General features: G+C 36.4%; 1 protein-coding gene across 12 annotated transcripts in view; it reads right to left on the minus strand.

The window, feature by feature from the left end:
* The window catches only part of MEIS2 (Meis homeobox 2), a 278,477-nt gene that overhangs the window by 7,894 nt on the left and 254,235 nt on the right, over positions 1–16,348 (minus strand). For all 12 annotated transcript variants that reach the window (XM_070756402.1, XM_070756413.1, XM_070756352.1 and 9 more), the window contains one exon: positions 375–433. In XM_070756402.1, coding sequence (XP_070612503.1) covers positions 375–433 — 59 coding nt within the window. The remainder of the gene's footprint in view (positions 1–374; positions 434–16,348) is intronic.

The raw sequence follows: 16,348 nt of genomic DNA on the forward strand, positions 1-16,348 counted from the left end.
AGAGCGATGCATGCACTGAGGACTTATGGGTAGCAAGAAAATGAGATTGTCCTGCTGATTGGATGTAAAAAAAGCAATGAGCAATTCAAGTGCTTCCAGTCAAACAAACTGCTTGTGGCACTAGTACTTGTACCCAATTACTGATTCAGAGAGAAAATAAAAAGCCGTTTCAGTAGAGTCAGGGTGGGAAATCTCCAATTAGCACCAATTAGTGAAGTTGCTTCCTATAGCAGAATTCTGGGGACACAAGGAAAAAAAATCTCCCAGAATGCCTATTGAAGCATTTATTTACCAGGTGAAGGGACTCCCAAAGAATAACTTGATGAGAATTTGTGCCTGTGGGGACTTGAATACAGATACTATTTGAAACTTGCCTGCTCGATTTGACTGGTCAATCATAGGCTGTACTATTCTTCTTCTGGCATTAATAAACCTGAAACAAAACACAAAGTATAGAAGTCTATTTGTTCAGTGAATGTTTTTTTTTAAAAAAAAAAATTAGAATGCTTTTAAAATCTGAAAAACAGCAGTGCAGAGGAACAACAACAAAAAGATAACCCGCCAGGAGATTTTGAAGTATTTTTTTAAAGTGTGCAACAGAATAGTCAACTTCCACCACTATTTCTAAATGCAAAATTATTCAATCAGCCAGAAACCTGGCTAAGACTGAGAAGACTTATTTATTTTTCAGCACTAGCAATTCAGCCACTATTGCAGCTGTCCATAAATGAGGACCAGACTTTACTATTCTGTGCTTTCACAAGGTATTGTTAGGTCAGCAAAGCCATCAATTAGGCTGTCTTAAGTTTTATCACCAGTGCAGGCAGCAGTAAGAGCAGGCCGAAACCCGGGCTCTCCTGCCACTCCTGCAGTTTCAGTCAGTAAAGTCAAGGGTCATTTGGAGGTCAGTGCCAGCTGGGGGCAACCTTTTCAGCAAGAGTGGGGGACCGGGGCAGAGAGCACAGGGCACCTTCCAACCATAAACCTGAGCACCTTTCAACTTGACAGAAAGAGGGAGTTGCAGGTACATGTGTTTAATATTAGTCCCGTAATAACTTCTTCTCCAATCAGGTACCATAACTAAAGCAGCACTGAAGTCATCTGAACATCAGGCAAAGCCATTATTTAGGAAGGGAAGTCTGGATTTAATTTTGCAGATAATTCAAAAATAAATGCTTGCATATTTCCCCATTAAGTTAATGCATAACAACCCACATCAGTTAATCTTGGTTCAAGATTTAACCCTGAGACGATGATTCTTCACTTCCAAAAATTAATTGAGTAGGTTACCTAATGTCATTATTTGCAAGGTATGTTTATTTTACTTTCTATTGTTTTATGTATTTTCTTTGCCTTTTTCAGCACAACAGATTTTTCTCTGCAAGACAAGGAACACAGGTCCTGGTACTGCCAGTTTATTTTGACCCTCATAAAAATACATTCTACAAGTAAGTAAAAACTAAATAATTAAAGAAATAACTTAGCTTCTTCATCCCATATGCATTTCTACATATTTTTTTTGTTTAAGATGCACTCCTTCAGTGGTTTGTGGAATAGGCCTACCAGATCTGGACTGCAAAACTCAGGATGACCACCAGATGGCATCTCTAGAGTTTGGCAGCCCTGATCTGACAGCTACATCTTGTAAACCACAAGAGATGACATTCTGGAGGATATGCACGCACTATGCCTAATATACTGTATTTTCCAGTATCACCATTTTATAAATACAAAAGTGAGATAGAGTTTTAATCCATATGTCTGAGAGCCAATTTGGTGCTGTGATTAAAGGACCAAGCTAGACACCTGGAGAATGTAAGTTCTAGTCTCACCTTAGGTACAAAGACAAAAGAAAAACTTTGGCCCAGCTACTCTCAGCCCTAAAAAAAAGATAATGGTAAACTATTTCCAAACATCTTGCCAAGAAAGTTGCAGGGACTAGTCAACACTAACTCTAAAAATAAAATAAAAAATAGAATCTCTAGCATTGGACAAGGTAAAAAGATGATGATGAATCTATACCCCAACATATTTTTTTCTTAAACAACACTAAACATAATTAATATGATTACAGCATATAGTTCCTCCATGCTATGTTACATTAACACGATTTGAGTATTGCCCACAAGATCATATGCTGCAACGTCCTACCGGTCAATGACTACTTCAACTTCAACCGCAACAACACAAGAGCACGCAACAGATTCAAACTTAATACGAACTGCTCCAAACTTGCCTGTAAAAAATATGATTTCAACATTCGAGTTATCGAAGCATGGAACTCATTGCCGGACTCAATTGTGTCAACCCCTAACCCCCAACATTTCTCCCTTAGACTCTCCACGATTGACTTCTCCAGATTCCTAAGAGGCCAGTAAGGGGCGTACATAAGTGCACTGTTGTGCCTTTCGTCCCCTGTCCATTTGTCTTTCCTTTCTCTCGCTTATCATATATATTTTCTTTCTTTCATATATCCTCTCTTCACTTTACCCTTATATATATTACTACATGTCTATTTTTCTTCCTATGTATTTGGACAAATGAAAAAATAAAATAAAATAATAATAAAATAAAATAAAATAAAATAAACAAACAGTTATGTGACATCTTAGAAAAAGCCTTAGGATTGTTTCATATAGCCCCGTATCCTCTGGCAGTAAAATCCTTCCCTTAAAGATACTGAGAATCAGCTGACTGAGGCATTCACCCCACTTTGTGCAACGGAAGGACTCGCGTTAGTATTTTAAGCTTCATCCAGTATTAGAAATGCAAATAAGAGTGAACTTTAGAATCTCTGTAACCCACTTGTGAATACTAAACATGTACATTGTCTAACAGAATTTTGGTAAGAGTTGGTTCATACCACACACAAGTTTACAGAAATATTCAACAACCTTTAAATAAGGCCAGCATTTAATACAGATAAACTCATTTATCAAATCAGTCTGCTTTAACATTAAGCACTTGGACTGCAAATACCACATCTCATCCACCATTTCAAATCCACCTTCCTGAAATTTATGTAGTATATATTAAATATTAATATAAATACACACTCCCATAAATACAATCATTTATTATATACCAAAATATATTAATATACAATATCAAAGGTTCTTCATTGGTGACTCTCGCAAGGTCTCCAAGTGAAACAATTCCAAACTTTCTGCAGCCAGGCTTGAAGAGGGCTTCTATCTTGCTTGAATGAAAATAGAACTATTGGATAATTAGGAGCATTGATAAAGCAAGGATGTATCTAAATGCATGTCTGCCCTATTGTCAGAATGGGTCAGCAAACATTTTTAGAGGGATGCTGCCCTCTATTAATCCCACACTCATCATCAAAGGGACCTCGGGGCACTTTTTTCTGCTCCACTTCTGAAGTATACTTTTTCATGCTATATTACCTTGAGTGTACCTGTCTGTTTGGGGGGGGGGAACACTTCAATTTCTTACGATCTAACACCTGGAATTCCTTAGCTACTTCACTGAGGCAGGGATGCTTATTATCATCTGCAACATATTTCAGATCTACCTTTAAAATTGCTGCAATAATACAATGGTTATTACATTTGTTTTCTAAGTAGGAGGTTACTAGTTTGAAAACCAGCTTTTTTATGTTATTGCTCCCCAAGCTTCCTATTTGTCTTCTTTTTTTAAAAAAAAATATCTAATGATGCATATTTTATTCAATTTTCTTTTTAACTGAAGTAAAAGGGTTTCATGCCACTTCCAAATAAATCCTAGACCTGTGATCGGAAACCTATGGCACACGGAGTCAAACCTGAAGGCACGCAAGACATTGCCTTATGTTAGCTCCAGTTCACATTGCATGCTGACCAGCTGAATTTTTTGGCATTCTGGAGGGCAGGGGAGGCTATTTTACACCCTCCCCAGGCTTCAGAAAAGCCACTGGAGCCAGTGGATGGCAAAAAATGGACCACAAGGGCCTACCAGAAGTTCAGAAATGAACTTCCGGCTGGCCATTTTTCGCTCTCCCCAGGCTTTACTAAAGCCTCCTGACATCTCAGGAGGACAAAAAATGGCCCAACCATTTCTGAACATCTGGTAGGTGCGTATGGTCCATTTTTCACCATCCACAGGCTCCGGAGGCTTTCCTGAAGCCTGGGAAGGACAAAAATGGCCTTCCCCACTCAACGGTCCTATTGGAAGTCTGGAGGCTTCATTGAAATCTGTGTACATGCGTGGGGGGGGGGGGGTTGCGTGCATGCACAGGGGAGAAGGCATTGCATTATAGGTGTGGGCATCCTATCACACACGTGCGCACTCTTTTGGCACCCGAGCAAAAAAAGATTCGCCATCACTGTCCTAGATTATTTGAGCTCTTTAGGAATTGAGGGTGATAAGTTTCTATCTTGAATTATTTAAAAGATTTTGAAATGATACACTGTTGGACTTTTTTTTTTTTTAAATGGGTAACTATATAAACTATATAAAAGAAGAAAAAATGTGAATTCCACATATTTCTGCTTGGGTATGAACTTTTATTTTCCAGGCAAGGTTTTTAATCATTATGCTATTATAGCACTTTTGGTATACAGTTGACCTAAAAGATAAGAGAAAGAAAAAGTGCAGTAATAATTTTTTTTGTTGGGTATTTTTGGTATTTTATCTTTGTATATATAAATTCTATTTAACTTTTGATATGCATATATCTACGTATTATATATGCAGATACACAAACACTCATGTAAAAGAATCTGTGTATCTCTACCCATGGAAAGGAAAATGAGGGCAATTGCTTTCCTGAAATAGAAAGGAGAACTATCCAGGGAAGGATGTGGTAGCCTGCTGGAAGTTGTTGCCAAAGTGTCTCAGTCAGGACAGGATTTTCTTTGGATTGTCTACAGACAAGCTGGAAGGAGCACAGTACAGGAGCAGCTTTAAGTCTGGGTATGCCTTAATATTTCCAATCACAATTAAGAGTTATACCTAGGGATGGGTAGCAGGCAGGACGGGCTGGAACGCAGTTCCACCAGCGGAAATGAAGCTATGTGCCCAGCTCCAGCTGACATTCCTCCCTCCCATCCTCCTCCTTGGAAAGCAGCAGGGAGACCAGCACCGGCAGGAGTTGCAGGGGGCCCATTTCCTCCCCCTCTTTTATCAACAGCTGATTTGCACCCGTTCGCCTAGCTACCCAGCCTGAGGCAGGCCAGGAAGGAGAGCGCGGGAAACATGAAGCAAAATGTTACCCTAGATTGTCACACTGGTGAGGTTGTAATTCGAGGACTTAACAGTTCATTTGCATGATGATGAACCTTCAAGCCAATCCCACCTGGCCACATGGCCGGCAAGCCACTCCTACCCAGTCACATGAACATCAAGCCGCACCCACAAAATAAGCCACACCCACAGTGTGGCAGTAAAAGTTTTGTCTGCCCATTACTGGTTATATCCATATTCAAGTTTATGAGAACAGAATTCCTTTCAGCCTTCAATGTAGAGGGAATATGGATAAAAAAAATTGAGAAAGGGCAGTGCATCCAACTCCACCTCTTGGTCGATGAAGATTCTCAGTCATCAGGTAGCCTTGTCTGGAAGCTGAGTCGTGTCAACTGAATTTCTTTCTTTTTAGTTCAAAACATTTTGCTGTACATTTAATAGCGAAGAAGCTACTTGGATAAGCAGTGAAGTCCAGGTTTCATGTCTCAACTTCCAGACATCTCTACCTCTTCTATGTGTTTGTATATGCCAGCTGGACATGATACGGAAAAATTATTTATAATGAGTCAAAGGCAATTTTCATTGAATAAAGTCTGCTTTTATAGTTCATTTTTGCAGAGAGTAATTTCTGCCCATCTAGCTAAACGAAATATTCTGGCTTCCATATTTCTATACTCCTTCAAGACAAAAAACTTTGCTAGTATTTTCCTTAGCTCCTGCTACACTGACCAAACTGAAATTGACTTGAGCTTCTGCATCCAGCATGCCTTTTATCAGCTGAACTTAATGCCAAAAGAGATTAGCAGAAAAGCCTGATAAGACTGTTTTCTTTTCAATGAGCTTTTAATGATGTATGCAGATGGCAAGGTTTACAGAACTAAAGAAGCACATACTGTACTGGGACTGGTCACACACAACAGATTCGCCTCTACTTTAGAGCCTTGCTGACTCTTGCTTCTTTTACTTTCATTCTTAAGGCAATTCATAAGGTAAATTGATTCCCCCCCAGTTTTTATTTAATTTTCAACCACTTTTTATTATTTACATCTGGTGGTCCTCTTGTTTATGTCCCCTTCCACTTCCTTGCAACTCTCTCTTACTCACAGAACTGCAATGCATTATGGTTCTTCATTCTCAGTAGAACACTACTCTGTCTTCAAACAAATAATTAAGGGGAAGGTTAAAGGAGGTCACACAGAGGTCATATCTTTAGAAACTGGTCAGAGTGTACACATTAATTTAAAAAGAAGCCAACCTCCCAAGTTTCTTTCTTCTCCCTCCCCACTTTTTTTTTTTAAAAAAAGGACATTTACACAATACAGAACACTCAGGCAATTCATAATCCTTTCACCAAAAACATAGAGGACAGGCTTTTATGAACAATTACAATTAACAAACCTATTCTCACATTAATATTAACAAACATAACAGGTCATGGTAAAATGAAAACTGAGGCAAAGTTTCTGAATCTAGTTAAAGCATGTGTGCCTAACACACATAAGGTCTGTATATACTAGAATGTATCAAGTGATTTGTCTACAAGCTTACAAAATCTAGCACAAGATGTATCTGCGTGTGAGTTGTTAATTGATTCCACAGATATTTTGTGAGGAAACAGTAAAAGCCCAAGGTCAGTGGTTCTTAAATTTGGGCAAACCATTCTCCACCCCTGACTGAGGAGCAGGGTGAAAGTCATCTGAAAGGCAGAGTACACAATTTTATGAACGATGATTCCAGAGCACGCCATACTGGGGATATTTCTTTTTAACCAGAAGAGTTTTTATGTATCAGCCAGCAATTGGTGATGACTTTGAAGCCATAAAGTGTCAAGGAACGTGCACAAAAAATGGGTCATAATAGTTATTTCTTCTGTTCTAGCTTTATGTTAAAAGGTCTTTTTGAATGACAATGTTAAAAGGTAGCCCTGTGGTTCAGATCCAAATGCAGATAGCAATGAATTAATCCCAAATTTCTGAATTCTTTAAGAAACAATATCCTTCATGAATGCAACTGGGTGATCAGCAAGCCAGCTAAAACAAAGAAAACAGATACTTCAATAAAAATTGTAAAGGTGCCAAAACCTGGTACCAACTAAAGGTGAGGGATAACTTACATGTTTAAGATATATTAACCTTTAGGTTATTATAGCAGGTTAAAAAAATGTGTCAGTTTGGGTGCTAATCATTTTCTTTAGGGATAGAAATACAACACCTTTCAAAGAAATGAATTAAATTGTTAGATTATAGGATCTGATAATTCTGCAATTATACGCACATGCACATATATACTGAAATCTTGATCAAGTAAATCTATCTGATAATCCTTCTTTGCTTTCCTTATAAATCCTTCCTTTCTTTATTTTAAATTTCAGAAGGGATTATGAAGAAAATACTAAAACCACTTGTTCTGACACATTGAACCTACAATTTCTTAAATGGATTTCTTCATTTTAAAGCAGATATTCATTTACATAAACTAACAATTCTCAATGTAACTCTCAACATAATAATAAGCAATGATTCAGCATCTATAAACCATATAGAATACACTGCATGGTTTCAGTGGTCTTTGAAATGATAAATATCTTCATTTACCATCATAACTTTTCCATGAAATTATTGCAATTGTTGTACAAGTTAATTTTTTAAAAATATTGTAGTAAAGACAGAATTCAGCATGATACTATACCTAGTATCTAAAGAATATCACATTGGGATTCCTGACCTGGTGAAAAAAACCTAAAGCTTAATTTAAGATAATGTTTGAGAATATTAATAGCAATTGATTTCTTTTGATTACTGTATCTTCTATCCATATTTTTCAGATTTCTGGAGTCCCGAACAAAACAAGGAGCATCTAAACAACTAAATTGTTAATTCCTTTCTTCTTCTATAACAATGCCTTATTGCAGTTCCAGTGATTTCAAAAAGTTCATGTAAAATAGTAAGTTTTAATGAGAAAGAAGAGAAAATTAATCAATATGTGATTAAAGAGCAGAATATTCACTATACTACAAATCATTAATAGTTCCTTATAAAACTGGACAGATATATCAAGTGGAATGCTCTAAGATTGGTCCTTGACCCCTCAGTCTTCAGAATAATAATTTAATAGTTTGGATAAAGAAATAAAGGAATACTTATCCGATTTCCAGATAATAAAAACTGGATGGTATACCTAATACTCATAAATAAATAAATATAATTAAATTGATCTTAACACAGCAGAGAAATGAGCCCAAAATAACAGAATTAAATAGATCCAAGATACAAAAATTAAAAAAGCACTGTACTGTATATGACAGTGGATACCAGATTGGCAATGAAACTTGTCAAAAAGCCCTGAAGTAATAGTGGATTGCAAACTAAATTCTATGTTTCTTTTAAAAGCAAATTAAAGAACAAGGCTCCAGCAACCAAAGTTTAATTTCTAAATCATGAGAAATAATCATTCTTCTTTATTGAGCTTTAGTCAGACTCCCTCTCAGAGGATGTAATCCTTTAAGAATGATTCACAGAAATTAAAAGGTTCTGAAAAGGCATTGAGGATGACTAGATTACTACAAACTAAAAAGACATTGAAAGACATAGTATGTTTATTCTTGAAATGAGATAATTCGGAGCAGTCTTCCAACAAAATATAACATAGAAGAAGGACACGATCTATTATTTTTTTCAGAAGGCAAGGGGGTACAGATAGTCCTCCGCTTATTTCAGCAAACAATTGAAGATACAATGGTATTGAAAAGAAATGATATATAACAGACGCTCATGCTTACAATCCTCACAGCATCTGCATGATCATGTGATTTAGAAATGGGGTGCTTAGTAACTGGCAATTGTTGCAGTGCCCAGGGCTACATAATCATCATTTGCGACCTTCCAATTGGCTTCTGGCAGGCAAAGTGAATGCTGGAAGTTGGGTATACTTAACAACTAGCAGACATTCTGTTTATGGCCTAAAATGTCTCAAATCTTGATTATAAAATACTTTAAAATCTGTTAACATTATTTTTTATTTCATCCTTTTCACGAAACTATCCATTTTACTAGGTTTAAACTAACTTTGATGTTTTGGGCAACATCATTTTGAGCAGTATAGGATGAAGACAAAATACAGGGTTATTCAAAAAGAATGAACCAATTTCATGACGCAATATTTTATTATGGATAAGTAATACAAAACTCCAGCCAAGTCACACAAGTAGTATACTCAAATCAATGTTTATTTCCTGTCGTACAAATGTTCAATATGGCCTTCACAACTTAGATAACTCCTCTTTTAAATGGTCACTAAGACCTGAAGCAATGCATCATGAAATTGGCTCATTCTTTTTAAATAACCTGTATATTTTAAATTGCCTTTGATGTCTTGGACAACCAATTCTGAAACGTATTTCTACTATGTTTAAAAGTTGCTTGTCATTTAAATACACTAGAGACCAAAAGGATATTGAATAAAGAATATAGATAAAATAGTTCCTGAAATGTTAGAGGTTCTTAATAATGATTACTCATGGATCACAGTATATTTTCTATTTATGAAGAGACAATGTTACAAGAGGTGAATTGATTTAGTTTTACTAAGAACAGCTTAGCTCAACTCTGATCTGACATGCATCTCTCATAATAACTTCCAAAATTCAGTACTGTTTAATTCGTCTGTTTTTCTTTTTAATTATGTCTGCTCTGTGACACTAATATAGTGCATCTGTATCTTTTGTCAGCTTCAGTTGATACTGATTATTCTTAGCCTTCTGCTGATAACTCTAGACTATTGCATATTCTTCTTTTCAGAGGGAACTAGAAGAAAAATCTCTTCATTTATACTGGAAAATCTTTACTGATCCTATTTCAAATTGTGAACTTTGTGATATTTCTTTGGCTTGAATCTTTAAAATTTTGGGGTAGTTAGTTTGACCCTTTCATCTAATGAGAGTGGATAAAGAGACAAGGCTGTATCATTGTGTACCTTTGAGTTCACTAAATATTTCAGCTAGGGATTTCTCACAAAGAATCTACAGTGCACTTCATAAGAAGAAGATAATGATCTCCTTCAGATTTTATAACATTTTTCAGGAGTGATGATTATTAGATTTTACAATTTCATCTCAACATCTGCAGATTTTAGGCTATGGTCTATTATTATAGATAGACTGTGATCTATTATCAGAACTTGTGATAGGTTGTATTTAGCAAATAGTCATTTGTTTTAATAAGTCTGATAGTTGACCTACTTCTGGATACAGTGGCACCTCATCTTACGAACGCCTCTTCTAACGAACTTTTTGAGATACAAACCCGGTGTTTAAGATTTTTTTACCTCTTCTTCTGAACTATTTTCACCTTACGAACCCAAGCCGCTGCCACTGGGATGCCCTGCCTTCGGAGTTCTGTTGCCAGCCGAAGCACCCATTCTTGCACTGCTGGGATTTCCCTGAGGCTCCCTCGCTGGGATTCCCTTCATTTTTGCTAGTGCTTCTTTGAATCCCAGCGAGGAGAGCCTTAGGGAAATCCCAGCAGTGCAAGAATGGGTGCTTCGTCTGGCAAGAGAAGTCCAGAGGCGGGGATTCCCAGCAGCGCAAGGCAAAAGGGGTGTGTTTTGGGATTGCATGCATTATTCGCTTTGACATTGATTCCTATGGGAAACACTGTTTCATCTTATGAACTTTTCTACTTATGAACCTTGTCACGGAACGAATTAAGTTTGTAAGACGAGGTACCACTGTAATTCTAAAAATGGTCTATTGTCAAATAAATAACAAAATCTATAATGTAATCTGAACAAGTCACTGCCTGCCTGTTTCCATGCAGTCCAGAAGAAACTTCTCAACTTTAAAGGTTTCCACTGGGAAGCAGAGAAATGTTTGACAACCCATAGACTGAGCAATCTATTCGATGATGGAGGTAACACAGCTGGTGTTGGTCATGGTAAGACAATTTACGACGTCTCTGTCGCATGTCTCTCAGATTTGTCAATCCCTATGTGGCCTTCATGGAAGTTAGCTAAAATTATGAGATGTAATTCGTAAAACACGATGATGCATTGATCTTGGAGAAGCAAATATTTATATTCTGAAATTTCAGACAAGGGAAGCTGAAAGCATATAGATATGGTAGTATATGTTCTGATATTTATGGTTATTTAATGAGCCTTCTCAAAAAATTCATCTGTAGTGATGGGCGAACCCAACGGTGTTCGGGTTCAGCAAGTTCAGATGAACTTTATGCAAAATTTGGCCGAACCCGAACAGGGAACCCCTCCCATGAAGAGATTCCGGGGGCGAAGCTTTGATGTCACCGGCAGGTTGCTAAGGATGCCAAGGTGATCACTTCCTGGATTCCATGGAATCTAGGAAGTGATCACCTTGGCGTCCTTAGCAACTTGCCGGTGATGTCAAAGCTCCGAATGCCGAACACGACCCCGAACTTTGCCCAAAGTTTGAAAAACTTTCGTGTTCGTGTTCAGCATACCGAACACCACAAAATTCGGTATGGACCTGAATTGTGCAGGTTCGGTTCGCCCATCACTATTCATCTGCTTTAATGGCTCCCAATTTGTTGACACATGCAATAGCTCAATGGATGGCAGTATGAATTTCAGGATCATAGATGTTTCTGATATGGATCTGTGAGGTGTGTTCAAAATAAAGCACCAGTATTGGCAATGACTGGTCTTCGTAGTGCTTTAAAGATAAATTAACCTGATTAAGTAAACAGTCCTGCATCTCTTATTTTTTATTCTGAAAACAACTTCATAATTAATGAAAGATTCAATATATCTGTCATAAGACTTATTTTCTAGTTTCAGACCTATTACAAACTGTCCCACTTTTGTTTTGTAGGCCTGATATGATGATAAATCTTTCATACTTTCTTCTTTGGAATGCATGACAGACCTTATTTTATTTTTGTAATACAGATTTAGTTATTTCTTTCTTCATCAGGAATACATGTATTCTGCACACCAAAGGCATCTCCTCTGGCCATTTCAGGAAGAGTGCTATTTTATGTACATCCTCTTCTTCATGGTAGTCAATTACTCATGAGTACAATAGCAATTGTTGTTGAAAGCATCGCCACTGGCCTTCCATGTTGCCGGTAAGCTTTAATTTTTACAGAGGATGCATTTTTGGAGGCAATCACTATTCAGCTAACTAAAAAACACTCCTCGCTAATTTGTCCACAGATAGTTTGACTATTCAATAATATATTTTTCTCTTTTAGTATTTTTTGTCAAATCTTAGTCTCCAGCACATAACTATTATTGCATAGGAGTTAAGTTTTACTTCTATCAATTTGTATTGTTATTTATGAATAGACAGTGGTGAAACTGTCTATTATGATCACCTTGGATTCAAGTCTACCTGCAACAAAAAAACAACTTTAAAAATTCCGTTACTATGCCATAATATGCATAACTTCATATTTGTTAACTATCAAGCGCCTCCCACAATGTTTGCTATAATCATTTATAATGCAGAACTGAGTATTCTATTCAATCTTGCATTGCAAACATTGAATCTGGCATTGCTAAAACATTGGTTTTGCAATTATTTTGTTTCTGCTTGAAAATATGGTTATTAGAAACTTTTAAAAATTATATATATTCTTTTTTTGGATCAATCTGTGTGTGTGTGAGAGAGAGAGAAAGCGAGAGAGAGAGAAAATATGTCACAAAACTAAAACGTATTTGTTATGGTTTTGTGGTAACTGCTCTCCCACTCTCTCTCTCTCTCTCTCTCTCTCTTTCACACACACACACACACACACAAACGCAGAGTAAGATACTGTTTAGTATCTTGAATTTAGTAGTTTGAAAAATACTAATAGCAATTTAAAAAACCCTACCAAAATCTTGTACATACAAGATGCAATTATTTTGAATGGAAAAACTGATCTTGGTTAAATGCAGAAAAAATGAAATTGGAAAACAAGTGCTTTTCAGTTGATCTTCAGATTGCATCATTAATACTTGAACATTTATTTGCACATTTGTCATATTTGACAGCATTCTTAGTACCATAAAATACAGTAGATATTTGAAAGGCATATCCAGAAATGAACCTTCACGCAGGTATAAAATGTACTTTAAGGTAAAGTATTTAAACATGCACATTTGAATTTAAATAAGCAACAACAAACTGTATTTATATCAAAATTTCATACGCCTTTCCCGCCATAGTTTGTATCAGTGCTTCATATAACATCAGATCAAAACATTGCTAGTAACCTTTACCAATATATATATACTAGGAAGCCATGAGATGGAGCCAAACCATAGTATTCTGATTGCAGTAATCACTGGAGGCAGACAAAGCTACTCCTGGTGTGCAGTGCAATCCAGGGCATTTTAGAATTAAATCTACCATTCAGTAGTATTTAATTCCAAGAAATTGGTATAGCAGCCTGACTCTCAAAATCCTTTGGAGTATAATGTATGTGTTCTTCAAATCAATATTTTTTGAAACAAAATTAATTAATCTGTCTGTCTGTCTTCTATCTGTCTGTCTGTCTGTCTGTCTGTCTTCTGTCTGTCTGTCTGTCTTCTGTCTGTCTGTCTTCTGTCTGTCTGTCTTCTATCTGTCTGTCTGTCTGTCTGTCTGTCTTCTATCTTCTATCTATCTGTCTGTCTTCTATCTTCTATCTATCTGTCTGTCTGTCTGTCTGTCTGTCTTCTATCTGTCTGTCTGTCTGTCTGTCTGTCTTCTATCTGTCTGTCTGTCTGTCTGTCTGTCTGTCTTCTATCTATCTGTCTGTCTGTCTGTCTTCTATCTATCTATCTGTCTGTCTGTCTGTCTGTCTGTCTGTCTTCTATCTATATTTCTATCTATCTATCTATCTATCTATCTATCTATCTATCTATCTATCTATCTATCTATCTGTCTATCTTTATGGCTTCTGTTATTTTTCTTAAAATATAATAGAGCCATCCTGCACAAGTTTACTTACGATGGTAATAATAAATAAATCACTGTATTCAATACTTTTATTCCCAGAAAAATAAGCTTAGAACTGTAGTCTTAGATAGCTATAAACTGAATTACATCCATTTTACAATATAATGGATATGATTATAATTTACTGTGAATCCCAACAATGACCAGATAAGCAGAAATAGGTAAGTAATAAGTAAACACGTAAGTATCCTAGTATAAATTGTATTAAAGAACTGCTGCTAGAGAAAAGTAGTAACAAGCACTGATTTGTATTTCAAGCTTTCAAAGTTTTTAACCCATACATTTTTAAATTTAAACTTTCCCTAAAATTCTGAATGCTAACAATAACTAGTCTGTGAGTGTAATTGCATTTGTTGCCATGGGACAAAACATTTCAGTAGGTTATAATTTTCAGAGTAAGGTCTCTTGCATTTCTCTAGTGCCAGAAGATTATTCATATCCAGTTATTTGATATACTGTAAGAGATCTTTTATAGATATATGAGAGGAACACAGGAAACAAACAGACTTCATTAGCTGTTCCTATCTTAAACATAAAATGTTTAGCCAATAGATGTGTAGTATATTGCCTCCTCCCAAACCTGTTTTATTGCAGAAACCATATTACCTGGAAAACGTTATTGCCAATATTAAAATTCCAGGCCTGTATGTTATATAGTTTATATAGCCACTAAATACAGTTTCTAAAAATCTTGAAGTTAAGTAACTGCTGTATGCATAATGCAGACTGTTAGTTTTGTTTGTTAATTTACGAATTGTTGAAGCTACACACGAATGACATTTTGCTGGTCACTGACTGAGACCAAGCGTCTCTCTTTATAAGCATAGCTTTTGGAAATCAGTGTCGTTGAATTTGATTAGACTTCAGTAGTTCATCTAAAATATATACTGAAATAAACTTTATCAGCTACTGTCAGCTATGCTTACTTTCCACCCAATCACATTAGGATTTTGACTGTTTTATATGAACAAATAGAAATGACTATTCATTTGCACAGCTGTCATTTTGCTTTCTGATTATTATGACATTATTTGATGAGGTTATGCATTACTTTGCTAGTAACTACTGGTATGATTAAAACTAGCTTTTTCAAATGCAGAAGAATGTTTTGAAATAATCTGCTAAATATATTTGGACCAATCAAAGTGTCCATGTCCTATACTATGGGTATCTCCGATTAGTCTGTCATCTACTCTGAAGAAGATGTAGCCTGATTCTTCTATGTTGTATAGCAGACCAGCTGTTAGCTGTCTGTCAAGCACCTAAAGTGGACAAGTAGTCCAGGAGCAAAAATGTCACTCCTTTGATCTGGCAAGGAGCAGCTGCTGATTTATAGAGGAGGACTTTGTTCTTCCGTTCTATTTTACTTTCTTTCCTTAGGCAGAACCACAAAATCCAGTAGAAAAAAAATATGTGCCCGTCTCTGCAACATCAACAAGCTCTGACAACTGCAACAGGGTTTTTCTTGGCCCTAACAAAGCTCTTAGGCATCTCCTTTGACGCTCACCTTTCCCACCCACCCCTTTTCTTTTGCAATGTGATAGTTATTGTTTAATTCAGCTTCTGTAAATGGAATGGACTGTGGCCAGCAAGCCTGGGGCATAAACACACCTGTATGAAAGAAGCCTTATTGTAGCAACCAACCTCCATGTAACACTACTGGCTCTTGAGTTCAGAAACTATGCTCCATTTTCCTAACAGGATTTTTTTTTAATCCACTGTCCTATTTTCACCATACTTGTATGTTTTCTCACAGCTATTAAAATCTTCAAATCCCAAAGCAAAAGGATTAAGACACACGAAACACACCCACCCTCACAAGCTATCTGTCAACTCTATGGATCTTAGAAAATTTGTTATGAACAACCCTCTGATTTTTAAAATTCATAGTCAACTTAAATAATACAACTGCCAATATATCAAATGTACCTAAACTAGTGCAAACACCTTACGGATAAATGGTGTCAATTTTTCAGCCACATGTTTGCCACACTGATAGCCACAATCAGGGAACAACACTATACTGATTTATTAAGGATTATATAAAGGGGATTTGGTAAAAAAAATAATATGATGAGCCAATTTTTTAGGATTATTTTAAAGAACAGCACCTTTCTCTCTCTGTTCTTCCTAGAGATTGGGTTTAATATTCTTATTAGATTCTCTTGTGCCTAATAATGCCACTGAGAAAACCCCCCCACTATA

The sequence above is a fragment of the Erythrolamprus reginae genome, chromosome 1 (genome assembly GCF_031021105.1).
Source record: "Erythrolamprus reginae isolate rEryReg1 chromosome 1, rEryReg1.hap1, whole genome shotgun sequence".
Classification (NCBI taxonomy): Eukaryota; Metazoa; Chordata; class Lepidosauria; order Squamata; family Dipsadidae; genus Erythrolamprus; species Erythrolamprus reginae.